The sequence below is a fragment of the Mustela erminea genome, chromosome 10 (assembly GCF_009829155.1).
Source record: "Mustela erminea isolate mMusErm1 chromosome 10, mMusErm1.Pri, whole genome shotgun sequence".
NCBI classification, from domain to species: domain Eukaryota; kingdom Metazoa; phylum Chordata; class Mammalia; order Carnivora; family Mustelidae; genus Mustela; species Mustela erminea.
The window spans coordinates 76744763-76757402 of record NC_045623.1 but is presented as its reverse complement, the minus strand read 5'-3'; the positions used below and the strand labels follow the sequence as shown (position 1 = coordinate 76757402).

Sequence of the window (12640 nt, the reverse complement as noted above, 5' to 3'; positions counted from 1 at the left end):
GTCCTTCAACCCTCACAATAATCCTGCCAGAAGGCACAGTTACTATACCCATTTTAAAGACAGAGAAACAGAGTCTCAGTTACAAGGTTACCCAGAGAAGTTAAGTTACAAGTTGACAGGGAGATAAGTAGCAGAGCTGGGATTCCAGTTCTGGGCTGTGTGATTCCAGAGCGTTGGCCGAGCAGCCCTCACCGGCACCCCACCTCCTTACACTGTACCGGCACCCACATCAAGCTCACCAGCCCTCTCTGGCGTCTCCCTGCGTCTGTCCTCCTAGTTCCCATGGAGATGGCAAGTTCCTCTGGCTCGGGGCTCTCCAGCTGCCTCGTGGCGCTTATGTTCCTCTGGCTGCCCCTGCCGTTGTCAGGTAGGAGTTGGTGAGCCTCTTTCCCTGCCTGGGACCTCTACCCAACGAGTCCCAAGAACAAGGGGCCTTATTTCTTCTCGCGTTCTATTCCACCCACCCCTCCCCGCCGAGTCCTTTCCAATGCCCTTCCCTGGCCTTGCTCTTCGCCAAGACATCCCTTTCACCCCCCGCCGCGCGGCTGTTCTCTGGTCCCGCCTACACGCCCTGGTTTGTTTTCTGTCCGCACTACGCAGGGGACGCCGACGACTACCACCTGGCCCCACTAGGGGGCACAGCCGAACTGCCCTGCCCCATCCCCCTGTGGCCGGTCACCGTGCCAACCGCGGTGACGTGGCTGCGGTCCCCAAGCCCGGACCGCTCCCAGGTCGTGCACGTGTTCCGCGACGGGAGAGACCGGGAGGAAGGCGTGATGCCAGAATACAAGGGGCGGACGGCGCTGCGGAGGGACCCGGGAGAGGGGAGCGTGTCCCTGGAGATCCGCCACGTCCGGCTGGAGGACCGAGGGCTGTACCAATGCGAGGTCCAGATCGGAAACCTGACTCGGGATGGCATCGTGACCCTGCAGGTGGCAGGTTAGTCATTTTCAAAGGGGGGGACAGAGGTACCCCCAAGACCTGAATCGTGGGATGCAGTTACCCCCAGGGGTGCGTTTGCGAAGTGTGAGGATGAAGCCAGAGACTCTCTCACCCGGTTGGGAGGAGCATGGGGCTGCGGAGAGGGCGGCCCCCGCAAGAGGCCAGGACAGCCCCGCCTCCCCAGGGGAGGCTGTGGGAAGGGAGCCAGGGCTCCGGCGGGGACCGCGCCCCCACCATCAGGCATCTGTGTTCCCCGTCTCCCTCCAGTTCTAGGCTCCGACCCTTATATCCACGTGAAGGGCTACGACGCTGGATGGATCCAGCTGGTGTGCAGGTCTGCGGGATGGTTTCCACAGCCCTTGGCCCAGTGGAAAGACCCTCAAGGCAGAGTGCTTCAACCCTTGTCGGATGTCCATGTCCTGGAAGCTGGGCTCTTCCGGATCGCGGTGTCTAGCAGAGTCAGGGACAGCACGCTGGGGAACGTGTCCTGCACCGTCCACAATTTGGCCCTCGGCCAAGAGAAGACCACAGCCATGCTCATAGCAGGTAAAAGCCGGGACAGGAAACGGGCTCGAAGCCCTTGCGGAAAACGCCTACCTGAGTGGAAACTTTATAAAGAATTTTCAAACTTTTAAAATTCTATGAGGAACACATGTTTGTGGTAGAAAAGTTGAAAAAGTGATGAACATTATAAAGAAATCGGAAATGGCCTGTTTTGTCGTAAATTAGAACTGCTGCTAACCTCTGGGAGCATTTCTTTCAAGACATTCTTGTATGTCTCCAACTCTTGAGTGTGTGCGTTTTCATGTATGTATTCTGCTGGGTCTTTTTTCCTTTAGTTACAACGTCCTGAGCATTTTCTGCCCATGTCCTTAAGTAGGTCTCTACAGCATGATTTTTAAGAGCTACACAGTACTTCGTTGTGTGGTTATAGCATAATAAAATTAATCAGAGCCCTATTTCTGGACATCTGGGTAGTCTCCAATTTTTCCTCCTATTATAACGAATGATTCAGTGAACATCTTTGCACATATTTTGGTATGTGATTCTGATTATTTTCTTAGAATGCATTTCTGGAAGTAAAATTAAGGGACCCAAAGGGTGTGAATCTTTTAAAGACCCTTTAAACATGGAGCCATGTGGTAAAGCAGAGTGGTTTTGGAGCCAGGAAAGACAGACTGTGGCCTGGGGTCCCAGATCAGAAGGGGTCGGGACTTCTTTTTTCCTCTCTCTGTCCCCCTCCCTTCCCTTACAACTGCCACTGCCTCTCATGAAGTGCTAAGTGCTCTACTCTCCTGACCTCTTTAAGTCTCCCTACAACCCAACGGGACAGAAATTACATCATCTCTATTTCCTAGATGGTCAGCTCGGCTTGGGGAGGCTCAGTCTCTTGCCCAGGGTCACACACTGCTGAGTGAGGTCTCGCATCCAGCTGAGACTCTTCACATGGGTCACAGAGCTTCTTCTGCTCTTTTTCTCTTCTTTCCTTTCTCCTTTCTTCTTGTCCAGGCTTTAGGTCTCCTGCTGTAGCACCACAGAAATGGTTCTGCCCCTGCTGGTAGGGCTCCGGGCCAAGATGTCACTCACTGACTGTTGTTTCACAGCAAAGTGAGGACTTGATGGGGAGACAGGTGGGTGCTCATGAGAAAGATGATCCCTGAGGAAGCCCCTCCTATCCTTCAAAGTCACCGGATAATGGCTCCATCCAGGATAGGACAAGGGTGTGGTTGAAAAGTGGAGTTTAACCTATTGTCTTCAGGCAGGACCATCAGAACTACCCCTAAGAAATGAACATCTCACTTTGAAATCATCCCTGGGTCATTCCCCCAACAGTCTTGGCTAGAAGTCTCTCTCTAACCAAGAAGTGGGGATGTGCTTGAGCCATCTGCCATATGAAGCAAGGTCTGTGGCATGGGAGAAGCTGTTGGATGTCTCTTTCAGGGTGGCCATTGGTGGTTTCTGTTTTAGCCCCTTCTCCAGGGAGGATCTCCTCCTCTACAGTGGCTCTTGCTGTCATCCTGCCTGTCCTGGGGATTCTCATCATCATGGGCATTTACCTCATCTGGAAGCAAAGAAGATCAAAAGGTAACTAAGTGGTAAAGGCGCCCCGGCTGGCAAGAAGTGGAATGTCCAGGAAGAAGTAGACGTGGACGTGAATTACCTGTAGGTTGGAGACCTTGCAAAATGGCAGAGAGAGAACTGGTAGAGCCTTGCCTGGGGACTCCCAATGCAGAGAAGGTCAGAGAAACTGCAGAAAAATCCTGGACAGAGCTGTGAATCATTATCTTTTGATAAATTAGGAAAGAACTGATCTTGCCAGCCTGCTAGTTAATTAAGAAACACAATTCTAGCCATGAGATAAAACCCCATAAATACGGTTGAATTTCACAGGATTGCAGGGTTGCACATGACCCTGAGAGTCAGAGAATCCAATATTTTTTCCCCTATCTAATGGTTTGAAGACCCGCTAATCCTTTCAAATAGTCACACACCCAGAGTGACAAGGAGCAAAGTCCTCCTGGACAGCTTGGGCCATCTTTGGACAACCCTGCCTATTAGAAAAAGCCCTTCCTTAAACTTAACTGATACCTCTCTCTTTCTGTCTTCTAGAGAAGCTTCTCTATGAACAGGTGATGGAGGTAGGTAAGTGTCCTGAGTTGGGTGGAGATGTTACTGTGTTTTAATCATTTTGTTAGTTTCAGATTAGCTGAAAATCCCAGTATCTGCTGTCCTTACAGGTAGGGGTGGTGGGACATCTTTACCTTCCTTTCCAGTTTTCACAGACACTTAACTTGTCAGAGCTTGCCTTCTAGTACGTTTGGTGATTTTTGTATGTGAACTCACTGCTTGATCTCTGGGGGTCATGTAGGTCTCACATAGGGGGAGCTTTTATTCATTCAACAAACAATTAGTGATTGTCTACTAAGTGCCCTGGACTATACTAGACGCTGGGGTCACAATGGCAAGTAAAAGCAGATACAGTCTGTGCCTTCTTGGAGCTTTCAGTCCAGTCAAGGAAGCAGATGTGAGTGAAGAAATTACATAGATAAATGTGCACACATGCCATGAGAGGAAGTTCTAAGGGCCGTAAAGACTAGATCCAGGAGGAACCAACCAACCAAACTTGAGGGACAGGAGCGGAGTCCCCAGAGGATGTTTGATCTGGAAGACAGGCAGGCTTGGAGGAAGAGGGAACGGAAAACCTTCCGCAGCAGAAAGAACAACATGCAAAAGACACACAGTGCAGAAGTGAGGGGAAAGGTGACAGGAGATGAGGCTGTGGACTTAGCAGGGGTCAGGCCAGGGGAGGCTTTGTAGATCATGTCAAGGGCTTTCGTTTTTCTTTTCGGAGCAGTGGTGAAGCAGTGAACAGGGCAGTCCTGACCAGAATTGTGCTTCGAGAAGCTCTCTGGCTTCAGTGTTAAGAAGGGACCAGAGGAAGCTAGACAGGATGAGGGGGACTGGTGGGGGGCACCATTTCTGTCATCCAGATGAGATATGGTGAGGGCCTGGGTCAAGGAGGTAGAGATAGGGAGCCTCAAAGGCGGGTGAACTCAATAGGAGTTGGGGACCGTCAAAGTAATGGCACAGAATCTCATTTACTTTTCTTCCTCTAGAAAATCTTCTCTCAGACCACGCAAAAGAAAAAGGTAATTATATGTACAGAATAAAGAGTAGGGGACAAATAACAAAGAACACATTCTTCCCACTTCTACATGAATGTTGACAGTCTGTCATACACACATTACACACACACACACACACACACACACACACACACCCCACACCTTCCATTAATATTATTGGAATTTACTTTCCCATATCAAGGGGCTATAGAGCAACCATGGTGAGGGGATGCCCTTGATCAACATTCACAGGTCTGAACTGTCCTGAGCTCCCTTCATCAGCCTTTCCACCAATCACCTAAAAAGAAGGTCTACTTATTATTTGAAAAGGTATTATGATGGTCATATGGGGTGTATGAGCATCTCAGAACTCCATACAGCTTTTGCATTGAGAGAGGCAGTGTGATATGAGGGGAGGATCCCAGGCTCTACAGAAAAGGGCTGGTTCAGTGACTCTCGGCTCAGATCACCAGTGTGCCCCTTACTGGCCTTGGACAAGGTACTTCACTGCTCTGAGCTTTGGTTTCCCCATCTGTAAAATGGGGACAGTGAGTCTCCTCACCTGATTGTTTTCAGGATTAAAATAGACAACTTAAAAAGTTCTTATTACAAAGCCTGGTACCCCTTTCCCTTTCCACCTGTCATCTTCGTTAATTGAGTGTTTGCCCTGGACCACTGAGAGTAGAAGTCAGACACATCCAGAGTACAAAAAAAAAAAAACAGGGGGCTCTGCCCTTGGAAGGTCTTGCTGGGAAGACAAGTCCCTGGCTCGAAATGGCTCTATCTGCCCTGATCTCTGCATCCCATCTCCTTCAAGGCGGTGAAAGTGTGGGCGCACCCACCTCAGGGATGCTATGGCCATTCTGTCCAGGGGCGGAGGGCACCGTGTGGTAGAGTGGGGCTGTCTCCGACTGGGAGTCTCACAGTCTCGCTATTAGCAACAGTAGGCTATTAAAGGACAACAAGACACACGTACGTGAGCACACAGTTACAAACACACAGAAACACTCAACGGGGTCCACAGAAAAAGAGCTGGACAAAAAGGGAGGGCCAAGAAAGGCAAACCCAAAGTTCCGGGCAGTCCAGATCCTCAGGAAGTTTCAGGGCCCACAGGCTGGTTCATCACCCCTTCCACTGGTCAGGTGGGGGGGGGGTGGAGTGATGAGCCTTCCTGTGTCCCATCTATTCACACATGCCTTTTTCTGTTTTTTAGGAAGGCTCCATAAAGCCCTCAGTAAGTTCCACCCCTCATCCATGGCACAAACCTCCTTCTGCTGATGTCTTTGCTTTAGGATGAGTGTCTCCGTTTCACTTCTTGGGGCAGAAGATGGGGGCAAGGGTACTTGAGGTCATGGGGCTTGGAGATGTATTGGCTCTCAAAGTCCTCTCTTCTCAAATATTTCCTGTTCCTCTTTCCCACAGAACTGTTATCTTGTCTCTACGTGGGAAAGATTTTACTGGGAAGCGCTCACCTCCCATGGGTGAAGCTACCTGGGAGACCTTTTTTATTCCCTAGGTGTGACATTCCCTTCGGGATCCTCATTACAGTGAGTGTGTGGAGCAGCGTTTCTCCACCACTTCACGCATGAGAACCTCTTTATAACCACAAAAACCTTCAGACATGTGATGACATGTCTCTTTTATTTTACATTGAGAAAATATACCTAAGGAAATCAAATGGACATTGGATGATGGTTTTAAATGAACTTGGACTTTATTCTTCTCCCACAACATCCTACAAATGTTTATGTTGTGGTGACCTAGATGCAGAAGATGTGTTATTGACTTGGTCTGCCAGAAAGTTCTGGCGGTCACAGAAACTGGCTGACTCTCCTCTGCCTTGTCCCTGGGGAGCCCTGGCCCACGGCTGGGAGCCACGGCTGTGGCAAGCCCCACTATGGGAAAGCTCAGCGTATTGCTACTGAGGGTCTGATGCGGGAATATGGTTGGGATGGGACTGCAGCACTCTGGAAGTCCTTGTTCTGATTGGTCCAACTGTTTTTATTCTTCAGAGAAACTCCGGAGTGAACTGAGTAAGTGTCCCGTGTTTTTCTAACTCTCATACCACCTAGTCTCCCGTTGAGTCTGTATTTCCAGCAATAGCTCATCTCCTTCTTTCTTCTCTTATAGAGTTGAAAAGAGCTGCGGCGAACTCAGGTGAGGTACACCTTCCCCTGCACTTGGCCCCCATGCCCCAAGAGTTCTCCGTTTTCCTAACTTTTAATTCAAGCATCTCCTTTCTGTCTTTCAGGCTGGAGGCGGGCAAGGCTGCACTTTGGTAAGTTATACCAGTCAGGGCATCCACGTGTCAGAGCCCATAGCTCTGGTCCTGTGGAATGCAGACTGTTATTTAAAGCTTTTTAAAATCAAATCTGTTTAACTGCTTAGAAAATTAAAAAAAAAATCCTTGTGATTTGGGGGGTCACGTTTAGATTTGGAAAGTCTTCCCTCATTTAAAACACTATATATCTATATCTATATCTATATCTATATCTATATCTATATCTATATATCTATATCTATATCTATATCTCATGATCTTCTTATGGGTTCTCTATGATTTTTGAGATTTATCATAAGTGTGTTGGTTATTTGGATGTCATCTTTGTGACTGGTCTGTTCCTGTCCTGTCCAGACTACTTTTTGATTTGTAAGGGTTCTTTCTATATAAAGTATACTAGTTCTTTGTCATATTTTTCACAATTTATTTTTCCAAGTTTTTCATTTTCATTTTACTTTCCTTGTGGTTTTTTTGTTGTTGTTGTTTTATGATTGTTTTGTTTTTATGTAGTCAAATTTATTTGTCTTTTCCTGTGTTGTCTCTTCCATGCTTTCAAATTTGGGAAGTCCTTCCTATCCCACAGTTGGACCAACAGCCAGTGCTCCTATTTCTGTCTACACACCTGCCATATCCTTCTTCCAAGATCAGTTTTCTTGGGGGGTGGTGACTGAAATTCTCCGAGAAGACAGTGGGTGAGGCTCATGCTCCCACAGCACACACTATGAAAAGGTTTCATAGTTTTATTTTAGAAGATTTGCACATCTCTTTTCATTTTATTCCTAAATAGTTGGCAATTTTTTTGCTGCTATTTTTTTTTAAAGATTTTATTTATTTATCTGACAGAGAAAGAGACAGTGAGAGAGGGAACACAAGCAGGGGGAGCAGGAGAGGGAGAAGCAGGCTCCCTGCCAAGCAGGGAGCCCAATGCAGGGTCCCAATCCCAGGACCCTGGGATCATGACCTGAGCCAAAAGCAGATGCCTAACGACTGAGCCACCAGGTGCCCTTTTTTGCTGCTATTTTAATGAGACCTGTTACTTTCACCTACTGGCAGTCCTTATCATCCAGCTACTCATCCCCCTTCTGTTCACATGGCTTCCTTCAGGCAGGTACAATAGAATTGAGGAGTTGGCACTTGAGAAAACACCAGATCACCTTGGTTGGCATTCAAGGAGCTCATAAACCCGTCTGACACTCATGGTCTGGCTCACTCCCACCACCTTGACTGAGTACAGACTTCATGGCTTCTCTCTTCAAGAAGAGCCTGTTTTCTATGCTTGGCAAAAGGGGGAGACTCACTGCGACCCTCATGATCCACAATTTTAAAGAAGAATCCTTCTATCTATATTACCCTTTAAAAATGATAATTATAAGCAATGATTTTAACTACAAAATGAACATCACACACTCACTGTGTGAACTAGGCACCATCTCATGTATTAGCAAAATTTATGCAAATGGGAGCCCCTACTTCCATTTTATAGAAGAAGGAACTGAAGTTGAGAGATAAGTAACAAGCCCAAGGTCACATAACCAGCAAGTGGCAGAGCTGGGACTCACACATCCTAGCTGGCTAGGGGGTCTAACATCAAAGCCTATGTTTATTATCATACATTACATTCCTTGGGACCATCCAAGACGAAGGCAGTGTTTCCTAGGGATTAAGACAGCTTCAGAGAGAGATGAAATACTTTTTCTTCTTTCAACTTAATACACTCTCAGCAGATCTAGGAGACTGGAAGACAGTTTTCTTTGGCTCCCATACATATAGGGGAAGGGGAAACATGAACTCAAATAGACCAATGACAGTGATCACAGACCTAGAGATTATCTTTTCCTCCAAAGCTACCCAAAGATCCCTTAAGACCTTGCCTTCCCCAGCCTCACCTGTCACTGACTCTCTGCAGTGGCAGTGACCCTGGACCCAGACACAGCACATCCCAAACTCATCCTGTCTGAGGACCGGCGACGTGTGAAGCTTGGAGACAGAAGGCAGCCTGTGCCCGACGGCCCCCAGCGATTTGACTTCGTCGTCAGTGTCCTGGGCGCTGAGTACTTCACGGCAGGCTGTCACTACTGGGAGGTAGACGTGGGAGACAAGACTAAATGGGCCCTGGGGGTGTGTAGTGAGTCTGTGAGCAGGAAGGGGAAGATCACTGCCACGCCTGCCAATGGACACTGGCTTGTCCGCCAGAGTAGTGAGAAGGAGTACGAAGCTCTCACATCCCCGCAGACTACGCTGCGCCTCAAGGAGCCCCCGAGGTGTGTGGGAATTTTCCTGGACTATGAGGCAGGCATCATTTCCTTCTACAATGTGACCAGCAGATCCCACATCTTTACTTTCACCCACACCTTCTCTGGCCCCCTTCGCCCTTTCTTTGAGCCCTGCCTTCATGATGGTGGGAAAAACACAGCACCTCTAATCATCTGCTCAGAACTCCAGAAATCAGAACCACCAACCGTCCGCAAGCCAGAAGAAAAAGGTCAGGCGAATGGAGATGTGACCATGAACGTGAACCCTTCCTTATTCCCCCTTCAGACACCGGAGATTTTCCCACCCAGGGATATGATCCTGCCCTGGCCCTCTGACCTTGCCCCAGCCCTTCAAGGTCTCAAGGTTCCTTCTTTTTAGGGCTGTACCTCATTACCTGCTCCCCTGAGGGTCCAGCGTCCTGCCCTGGATTTCCGTCTGCTGGCCCAACACCTGATTCTAAAACATCCCATCTCCTTTCCCCAGATCTAGACCTTGTGATTTCGAATCACATCACCTTCCACCCAGCGCTCAGTTCTAAACTCTGTCATCCTTCCGGGACTTAAAGCTCCCATTGCTCTGGAAGAATTCTTGAAAACCAACCATCAGATTAGGTTTAGTGGATGATGGGATGGTGAATGTGTGTACCCAAGATACAGGGGTTCTCTACTCGAGGAGCTAGTTAAAGGAACTTCACCCTGCCTCATCCTGCACTTGACCTTTTAGTCATGAGGTTATGGTGCCTGGTCCCTGACTTCTCTCTTATTCCCTCCAGAATGGCTTTTTTTCTTCTCTCAGTGCAGGCCTCTAGCTCCTTTGGGTCACATGATCTTCCTTCTTCTGGAATATGGGATGGGGAAGTTGGAAGAGTAAAACATGCCCTCCCTTTCTGTTTCCTTGATGCTTGTTGACAGTATAGTTTCCTGCCATCCAGAGCCAATGTACACGTTTTCAAAGCTAACTTACCTATTGATGCTAAGCAGATACAGGGATTTTAAGTGTGGTAGCCATAATCCTGAAAAGCCTCAAGAGCACAGACAGGGAGCTGGGATGCAGAGCTTCAAACACAGCAGCCCAGCTGGGCTGGGCTTGGAAAGACAGTCATGGATGAGTCTGTCAGTTACCCTGGTCCTTTCGAATCTCCTCTTGGGATTTAGAGAGGTCCAGCCAGAAAAGTGGCAGTTCTGACCACCAGTGTAGAGGCTATTTTTCCCCATAAGCCCATTATCTTAGAAGACTTGACTATTTGTGTAGCAAACAGCCTCTTAGGTGAGAGTACTGATTTCAAGTAGGAAGTTGGTAGCTCATGCGTGAGGTTAAAACATTGAACCTCCTTTTTTAATGTGGCTTGCAGAACGAACCCTCCTCACTTTCAAGTCATTCCACATACGTGATCTTGGCCTCTTTGTAGAGATACTGGCTGATACCAGTTCGCAGATGAGTACACAGTTCTACCCAATGGAAACTGGATCTTTCTGTAGGAAGTTCTCTCTGTTAGCGCTTGTCATAGTCAGGGTCCTCCAGGGCAATATATATTTGTTATATTTATATGTATAGAGATTTGCTGTAAGGAATTGGCTCACATCAATATGGAGGTTGGCATGTCCCAAGATCTGCAGGGTTAGTCAGCAAGCTGGAGACATAGGGGAGCTAATGGCGTAGTTCCTTTGATGGCTGACAGGCTTAAGACCCAGGAAGAATCAGTATTTCCATTTGAATCTGAAGGTAGGGGGAAAAAAAAGTCAAGGTCCCAGGCTAAAGACCCTTAGGCAAGAATTCTCTCATACTAGGGGTTGGGTTGCTTTAAGCCTACAATTGATTGGATTGGGCCCATCCATATCCGGGAGAGAAATCTGCTTTATTCATTCTACCAATTTAAATGTTAATTTCAGGGCGCCTGGGTGGCTCAGTGGGTTAAGCCGCTGCCTTCGGCTCAGGTCATGATCTCAGGGTCCTGGGATCGAGTCCCGCATCGGGCTCTCTGCTCAGCAGGGAGCCTGCTTCCCTTCCTCTCTCTCTGCCTGCCTCTCCATCTACTTGTGATTTCTCTCTGTCAAATAAATAAATAAAATCTTAAAAAAAAAAATTAAAAAAAAAAATGTAAATGTTAATTTCATTGGAAAACACCCTTCACAGAAACAGTCAGAATAATGTTTGACTAAATGTCTGGGCACCCTGTAACCTGGTCAAGTTGATATATACATTTAATTATCACAATGCATGGGTGAAATTTATTATTTGCTTTTGTACAGTTCTTAAATAAAAGTTTGATATTTGTTGTTTGGCATGATGTTATTTTCATCACGAATGAGATGTTGTGGGGAAGGGCTTTGCACTGGTAACAGGAAAACATCTTACGGAATTGGTATTTGAACAGCCTTGAATCCACCCAAGCACGCTTTAACCACAGTTAGAAACGAAGCCAGTTTTATTTCTGATCTGCCTTCTCAGCATTTTAATCAATTTATAAGCAATAGTGTATGTGGGGGATTTATGTTTCGCTCATTCATACTCAGTTTCAAACATACTTTCCTGAATATCTTAATCCTAAAACTAATTCCCATTGTTCACACTGGCTGCACCCAAGAGAAATTTACCAGCGGGAAAGAGAACTGATATTTGTGGAAGCAGAAGCTTTAACTCATTTAATCTTTAAAATAATTCTGCCCGGGATTTTATGGGGGCGGGGGATGGTGTTCCAAATGGCTAGGCGGTAGAACTGGGATTATAAATCTAGTTTATCTAGTTCTGAAGACACCATTCTTTGCTCTTTGCACTGAAATACCGTTGCAGATATGAGAATATTCTATTAAACTTCTTTTCTCCTTCTCCTTCCTCTTCCCCTTCTTCCCTTTCTCCTTCTCCTTCTTTTTTAACTAAAACCGGGGCGGGGGGGGATCATCCTGGAAATACCTTGGAAGTCTTATTGTGCCGGCTTTATGAATGGTAGTCAGGTTTACCGAGGTAGGACCCAGAAAAATCCCTGTGCAGGAGCATTGGGGGACCCAGACACAGCTCCTCACACAGGGAACGTTTAGTTCTCTGACAAACGTTTTGGGTTAGTTGATCTTTACTCCCCCCTCTAGCTCTACAATCCTTTGACTTTAAAATACAAACCTCGAGGAAAGCGCGGATGCCTACCGGGATGTCTACCGGACCGTCAAGTGCCACCCACTCACAGTAAAGACGAAACTGAGTTCATGATCCCTTGGTAGTTACGCAGGTTAGCTCTACGCATTACTACTGGCCATACCCGTGGCCTCACACTTTGGGCTTTTAACGCGTGAACGTGGAAAGGAATCCGAGGACCTCGGGAGGGAACTCAGTCCCAACTGCTCAGGTCTCAACTTCGCAAATTCCTTCTCCGAGTCTGCGCTCTTCCTCGGGACTACAACTCCCAGCAGGCCTTGCCCGAGGCCAAAACTTATTGGCGGGACCGCCTGGGTTTCTCGCGTTGTGGCAGCCAGTATAGCCAATGGAGAGAAAGGGTCCTCCTCAAAAACCAATCCTGGAGAGGTAGGGCGGGTCCTCTCTGGGTTCC

At 47.6% G+C, this 12640-nt stretch overlaps 1 protein-coding gene across 3 annotated transcripts in view; it reads left to right on the top strand.

Moving 5' to 3' along the window:
- Nucleotides 1–10969, top strand: part of ERMAP (erythroblast membrane associated protein (Scianna blood group)) — a 32376-nt gene extending 21407 nt beyond the window's left edge. For all 3 annotated transcript variants that reach the window (XM_032302493.1, XM_032302494.1, XM_032302495.1), the window contains 11 exons: nucleotides 278–367; nucleotides 601–939; nucleotides 1210–1488; nucleotides 2911–3027; nucleotides 3553–3585; nucleotides 4560–4592; nucleotides 5782–5802; nucleotides 6581–6601; nucleotides 6699–6725; nucleotides 6820–6846; nucleotides 8756–10969. In XM_032302493.1, coding sequence (XP_032158384.1) covers nucleotides 278–367; nucleotides 601–939; nucleotides 1210–1488; nucleotides 2911–3027; nucleotides 3553–3585; nucleotides 4560–4592; nucleotides 5782–5802; nucleotides 6581–6601; nucleotides 6699–6725; nucleotides 6820–6846; nucleotides 8756–9480 — 1712 coding nt within the window. In that variant the 3' untranslated portion in view covers nucleotides 9481–10969. The remainder of the gene's footprint in view (nucleotides 1–277; nucleotides 368–600; nucleotides 940–1209; nucleotides 1489–2910; nucleotides 3028–3552; nucleotides 3586–4559; nucleotides 4593–5781; nucleotides 5803–6580; nucleotides 6602–6698; nucleotides 6726–6819; nucleotides 6847–8755) is intronic.
- Nucleotides 10970–12640: the final 1671 nt, after the last annotated feature.